The sequence below is a fragment of the Pongo pygmaeus genome, chromosome 7 (genome assembly GCF_028885625.2).
Source record: "Pongo pygmaeus isolate AG05252 chromosome 7, NHGRI_mPonPyg2-v2.0_pri, whole genome shotgun sequence".
Taxonomy (NCBI): domain Eukaryota; kingdom Metazoa; phylum Chordata; class Mammalia; order Primates; family Hominidae; genus Pongo; species Pongo pygmaeus.
Window position 1 is genome coordinate 12527401 of NC_072380.2, and position 7141 is coordinate 12534541.

General features: G+C 46.1%; 1 protein-coding gene across 2 annotated transcripts in view; it reads left to right on the forward strand.

Annotated features, from left to right (window-relative positions):
* Nucleotides 1–5978, forward strand: part of PRAG1 (PEAK1 related, kinase-activating pseudokinase 1) — a 74846-nt gene extending 68868 nt beyond the window's left edge. For both annotated transcript variants that reach the window (XM_054498566.2, XM_054498567.2), the window contains exon 6: nt 2643–5978. In XM_054498566.2, the coding sequence (XP_054354541.2) occupies nt 2643–3761 (1119 nt within the window). In that variant the 3' untranslated portion in view covers nt 3762–5978. The remainder of the gene's footprint in view (nt 1–2642) is intronic.
* Nucleotides 5979–7141: the final 1163 nt, after the last annotated feature.

A 7141-nucleotide genomic window follows, 5' to 3' on the forward strand; every position in this document is an offset into this window, starting at 1 on the left:
TGGGTTAATGAAAATATTGTGACCAGAGGTTCCCAGGAAACTTACCTTGTATTTCCCCTAGGAGCAATGGTTCACTATTCACTAATTCAGTGTTTATGGCTTCTTCACAGAACATAACCCCTGCAAATAATGAAAATCCCCTGTAACTTGCCAAAGGTTACAGAGCTAATACTTAAACCCAGGCCTTTTTTCACTCCAGAGCCCATGCTTTTGACCTCTGCAACACTTCTCGGTTGTATAGTCCTGAGCAAATAATTTAACTTCTGGAAGCCCCAGTTTCCTCCTCTGTAATAGCATCTTCCTCCTTGGATGTAATGAGATTGAATGAGATGCTGCATGAAACCCTCACAGTTGGCACAGTCCTTGCACATGCAAGAGCCCAATCTGTATCTGTTAGGGGTGAGACAATAACAGTGATGTCCTCCCACATCTCCACTGACAACACAGCGTATATGCAAGATGCTTTCTTTGAGGACTCCCCCCACCACCATTGCTGCAAATTTCCTTTAGTTTAATAGTGCTCCAGAAGCCTGCCATTTAAAAACCAAGTGCAGGCCAGGCACCGTGGCTCACACTTGTAATCCCAGCACTTTGGGAGGCCAAGGTGGGAGGATCACTTGAGCCTAGGAGTTCAAGACCAGCCTGGGCAACATGGCAAAACCTTGTCTGTACAAAAATTCCAAAAATTAGTTGGACGTGGTGGTGCGCACCTCTAGTCCCAGCTACTCAGGAGGCTGAGGCAGGAGGATTGCTTAAACCTGGGAGGTCAAAACTGCAGTGAGCTGTGATTGCACCACTGCACTCCAGCCTGTCTCAAAAAGTAAAAATTAAAAACCGAGTACAGTTGGGTAGTCCAGAATAAGAAAGAGCCTGAACAATGCCTTTTAGACATGTATTTCAAAATCATTTTTGTTAGTGTAATAGGAAGTAATGTCTGGGGTAAATGTCTTTCCCTTTTATTACCATTCTGCTTTTATAATAGAGAGATTACTAAATTAATGTGTTACCCACCATTCCCCACAATTAGCTTTAAAAACATCTCTTGGAGGCTGAGCTCTTGTATGCCAGGTTTCATGCTGAGAAGATTTGTACAGCTGCAATATAAATAAATCTCCGTGAAAAGGTGCTTGCAATAGAACTTCTAAAAGTATCGCCTGTAAGCATTGAGGTACTTCAAAAACACTGCTTCATCATCATTCCAACACTGCAGCCTGAAGGCAGGGTTATTTTGGGAGTGATTGCAGGATAATATTTTATAGGTAGATGTGAGACGCCTTTCTTCTCACATCTGATCTTTGTCTTTCTATATTACACATTGATCTTTGTCTTTCTATATTACCCATTGATCTTTGTCTTTCTACAAAGCCTGGGTGAGGTTGCATAATATTCATTTGAGAGAGGAGACTTCAGTCCCTTTCAGGGTAATGACAGGGAGATTGAGACCTGACAGAGGGCCATTACGGCTAGTTCAAGACTCTCTAGTTGAGTGGCAGCCAGATGAGGACTAGGATTGCTAGAGATCCCCAGGTGGCTGGCACTGCCATTTGTACAACGAGAGGAGGTGAGAAAGATTGTGTGGATCCCCAGCTATGCTTCCCACAGAGAAGCCTGAGACCTTCCATCTTGTTTTTCCTACCTTCATCTCAGATGGTGCCCGGGGGTTCCTCTGAGGGTTCCTTCTGGTTCCTTCTTCCCCCGAGAGCTTTCTGGTTTCTTTCAGCTGCTGTGACTCACCTTGAAGGAAAAGTATGTGGGAAGTGAGGCTGCTTTCTTATAAACACTATTTGCCTTCTTGAGAATTTGTCCACACTGTGCACAGAGGGATGTCTTCCTACCAATACCTCCTGACCACACTGTGTTGCTTGGCAGGGACCCCACTCACTGGGTCATATGGTCATTTTATGTTTAACTTTTTAAGAAATTGACAAACTGCTCCAAAGGGTCTGCCCCATTTTACATTCACATCAGCAGTGTCTGAGGGTTCCCATTTCTGCTCATCCTCATAGACACTTGGGACTGTCTTTTATTAGAACCCATTCTAGTGGGCATGAACTGATATCTCATTGTGCTTTTGATTTGCGCTTGCCTGATGAATAATGATGTCCAACATCTTTTCACATGCTGTGGCCATTTACAAATTTTTTTTGGTGAATTGCCTATTCATATCTCTTGCCCACGTTTTTTTTTTTTTTTTTTTTTCCCTCCATGCCATGATTCTGTATCCTTTTTTAATTGGGTTGTTTGTATTATTGAGTTGTAAAAGAGTGTTTTTTAATATAAATTCCAGAAACAAGTCCTTTATCAGATACATTTTGGCAGATATTTTCTCCCAGTCTATTACTTGTCTTCCCACTTTCTTAATGGTGTCTTTTGAAGCACAAAAGTTTAGAACTTTGAGGTTAAGTTTGTGATTTTTTTCTTTTGTGAACGATGCTATTGGTGTGATATTTAAGAAATCTTTGCCCAACCCAAGGCCTCAAAGATTCTGTCCCATGTTTTCTTCTAGCATGTGCATAGATTGCTCTTACCCTTAAGCCTATGTGGATAGGCTTATTGCACGTAGATACTCAAATGTTTCCACGCTCTTTGTTGGACAGAACCATGGGCCCCACTCTTGATTTCACTTCTCCTTCTCCCCACAGATCTGCAAAACCCCTGAGCCCAAAACAGTCTCCTACTGCAGCCCGTCCGTGCCCGTGCACTTTAACATCCAGCAGGACTGCGGCCACTTCGTCGCCTCGGTGCCCTCCAGCATGCTCACCTCCTCCGACGCGCCCAAGGACCCTGTGCCTGCCCTGCCCGCACACCTCCCTGCCCAGGAGCAGGACTGCGTGGTGGTCATCACCCGAGAGGTGCCACATCAGACCGCCTCCGACTTCGTGCGGGACTCGGAGGCCAGCCACCAGGCGGAGCCTGAGGCGTACGAGCGGCGCGTGTGCTTCCTGCTTCTGCAACTCTGTAACGGGCTGGAGCACCTGAAGGAGCACGGGATCATCCACCGGGACCTGTGCCTGGAGAACCTGCTGCTGGTGCACTGCACCCTCCAGGCCGCCCCCGCCCCCGCTGCCGCCGCGCCTCCCTGCTCCTCTGCCGCCACGCCCGCTGGTGGTACTCTCAGCCCCGCAGCCGGCCCCGCCTCCCCGGAAGGGCCCCGGGAGAAGCAGCTGCCCCGGCTCATCATCAGCAACTTTTTGAAGGCCAAGCAGAAGCCGGGCGGCACCCCAAACCTGCAACAGAAGAAGAGCCAGGCCCGGCTGGCCCCCGAGATCGTGTCTGCCTCCCAGTACCGCAAGTTCGATGAGTTCCAGACAGGCATCCTCATCTACGAGCTGCTGCACCAACCCAACCCGTTCGAGGTGCGCGCCCAGCTGCGGGAGCGGGACTACCGGCAGGAGGACCTGCCGCCGCTGCCCGCGCTATCCCTCTACTCACCCGGCCTGCAGCAGCTGGCACATCTGCTGCTGGAGGCCGACCCCATCAAGCGTATCCGCATCGGCGAGGCCAAGCGCGTGCTGCAGTGCCTGCTGTGGGGGCCTCGGCGCGAGCTGGTGCAGCAGCCGGGCACCTCGGAGGAGGCGCTGTGCGGCACGCTGCACAACTGGATCGACATGAAGCGGGCCCTGATGATGATGAAGTTTGCAGAGAAGGCGGTGGATCGCAAGCGGGGCGTGGAGCTGGAGGACTGGCTTTGCTGCCAGTACCTGGCGTCTGCGGAGCCCGGGGCCCTCTTACAGTCGCTGAAGCTCCTGCAGCTTTTGTGAGCCAAGCCCCAGCCTGCACTGTCGCTGCCCCTTCCCTGCCTAACCCTTTCCTGTCTTGCCTTGGAGGCGCCCATGTCTCCCTGGGAAATGGTACAGATGACTGGTATACCTGGATGTAAAATATATAAATATATATATAGAAAATACATATACCATATATAAATATGAAAGACTAAGGATGCCGTTGCCCGCTCACACTGGTTTCCTCTCTGCACCAAGTCCTCCCTGTTTTCTTCTGTAATTATATACATTTCTAGTTCCATGCAACGTCCTGAGGACAGTTCTGTGAACAGAATGCAGCCTGGACACTGGCCTCAATACCTTGTTTAGGATTTCTTCACCCTTTTGTCAAATTGTTATTTAAAGAAAAAAAAAAAGAAGAAAATTCCATTAAATTTTTTTTTGGTTGAGTCATGAGCAAAGCTCTTTATCCTTAAGTGCCTGAGTGCATTAATATGTTTGGTGGGTCAAACGGACCTGTCTTTGGTCTTACGCTTTTCAGGAGATAGAGCAGCAGTCTACAAAGGACCAGGCAAGTAGGTACCAATTAATCTTCCCTGTTTCTCTTCCCACCTGGCAGCCTCCTGGAAAGAATCCAGACACAGCCGCTATGATCCCAGTGGTTTGGAATTCAAACCCATTTCCAGTTTGCTAAAGCTGGTTGTCATTTGTATCATTCAGAGACGTGCCTGAAAACAGAGTCCACCCCAGATGGCTCAGATGAAAAGACCTTAAGGGGACCACTTAGCTAGGTGTGATCAGGGTTATGAGAACAAAGGGTGACAAGGCCAAAAGCAAGGGCCAGAACAGCAGGACAGGGGAACATACAGGAGGTATTTGCACTGAGATCTCTACAGCCGGAGATGGGAGTCTCTGTTTCCCATCTGTCATCTCCAACCTAATAGGATGCCAGACAGCAAGGGACCTTGGGTGATGCAGTCTGAAGGATCAGCCTCCCGGGACAGGGAGGAGGTAGAGAATGCATGAGACGCCAGGTGGCAAACGGCCCACTCTTCCTACCATACTAGATACTGGCAGGGCAAGAATAGAATTCAGGTGTTTCACCTCCCAGGCCAGTACTCCCTCTGCTGTTCGAGCCTCCTTCAAGTCTCCTTTTCTAAAACCTCATTTAACACGTCTATTGGCACCTACAACTTATTGTAGTCAATATTTGTTACTATGCCTTTAAAAGCACACAAAGAAAATTAGGAGGCATCAGATCTTTCCTTCTCAGAACTAGACACACGCACGAAAGTCAAAAATTACCTATTTGAAGAGAAATAGCCCCAAGACTCTTGTATTTTTACCTAACGGGTAATCTTCCAACTACAGAACTAATTAATTTCTAAAACCTTGTTAATAACTCCGGACAAATTAAAACAAATACAAAGATCTGAATGGATGTATTAGAAACCTGGGGATGCGCTTAGCAGGAAGGATAGGGAACTCTCCCAGGTTCTCTTCTGCATATTAATTTCAATCCTTTTGTGAGTTCCACCTTCCAGCCCCTGACTACATGTAAACACATTCATCTTTCCATGCATCGGTGGTGAGGACAGCACCTGGGGCGCATTTGTAATTTCAATTGTTTCCTGAGCATTGAGGAAAGAACTGAACCAAAACCAGCTCCCAACCCATTTGTACAAGAGAAAGAGTCTACAAACATGGAAATCATATTTCTCCCCAGGACCTATCTGTTTCAGTGGGGGTGGGGGGGGGCATTATTTGCCAGTTCTTTCTTTGTTTCTCAGAATTTTCCAGGCAAACCTTCTGCCATCAGTTTGCTGTCTTTTGCTTTTTTGTCCTTTTTCACTTCAAGTAAATAAACAATGGAGAGGGAGGAGCAAATATTCTGCCAGAGGAATGCAGTGCCATTAGAAAATAAGGCCCAGTGTGGTGGCTCATGGCTGTAATCCCAGCACTTTGGGAGGCCAAGACAGGTCAATCATGTAAGGTCAGGAGCTTGAGACCAGCGTGGCCAACATGGAGAAACCCTGTCTCTACTAAAAATACAAAAATTAGCCAGGTGTCGTGGAGCATGCCTGTAATCCCAGCTACTCGGGAGGCTGAAGCAGGAGAATCGCTTGAACCCAGGAGGTGGAGGTTACAGTGAGCCAAGGTCATACCACTGCACTCCAGCCTGGGTAACAGAGTGAGACTCTATCAAATAAAAGAAGAAAGAAAAGAAAAGAAGAAAGAAAGAAAGAAAGAAAGAAAGAAAGAAAGAAAGAAAGAAAGAAAGAAAGAAAGAAAGAAAGAAGGAAAGAAAGAAAGGAAGGAAGGAAGGAAGGAAGGAAGGAAGGAAGGAAGGAAGGAAGGAAGAAAGGAAGGAAGGAAGAAAGAAAGAAAGAAGGAACGAAAGAGAAAGAAAAAGGAAAAAAAGAAAGAGGAAAGAAAGAAAGAAAGGGGAGAGAAAAAGAAAGAAGGAAAGAAAGAGAAAGAGAAAGAAAGAAAGAAAGAAAGAAAGAAATGTCTTAGGAGCCACGTTTTTAATTCCTGAATTAATTGCAACTTTTTTAATGCCACCCACTTCAGAAAAAAAAATGAGGTTGTAAAAATTGTTCTAAGAACCAACATGAACCAAAAACTAAAGGATAAAGAAGAAACAATAGCAATAAATTCTGAATGAGAGGAATAAGAGCAATTAAACATAAAAGTTACTTCTGAGCTGCCCACCAACCTATAAAAAGAAAACTGGTTGCAGAATTCTTTTTTGTGTGCAATTTTAGGAAACAGTTCATCAGGAGGAAGGAATTTTTGCCCAGTGCTTGGTTCTGAAGGAAATTTATCGAGGATTCTTTGTTTGAAGACATTGAATAATGCCCCAATAGCAGTTATAAAAAGAAAAAAAAAAAAGAATTTTTTGAAGATAGGTGTCATGAGCGATGCCAGGTTAAAAATAACCAGGTCCACACATGCTTGTGTCTTCCCACAATGTCAGGCTTTTATTGATGCTAATTCAGTCACAAAAGCCAGAAGTTACATGGAGTTCCCAAGGAGACAATTCTCTTAAGTACCTCCTGTTCTCTTGGTAGTCAGAGCCGCAGGCACACAGGCTTGAGCCACTCCACAAGTCAGTCAATACGGCAAACCATACATAATAGTATGCTTAATCAATATACATATGTTACAGATTAAACATTCCACAATAAACAAAGTAGCACTGAACATCAAGAGGAGGAAGAGATAGGAGAACGGGTTAAGGAACCAGTCCAGTGGGAGCAGGTCAGTCTTGCAAGAAAGAGTGTTTGAGGTGGCAGAAGCAGATGCCAAGTTCTTATCATGAGTGACTGCAAGAGAGTGTCAGTTGAGACAGCCCCGTTTCGAGCTGCTGAAGACCTGACATTTTAAAGTCAGAGTCCTCTGGTGAGAACTGATCT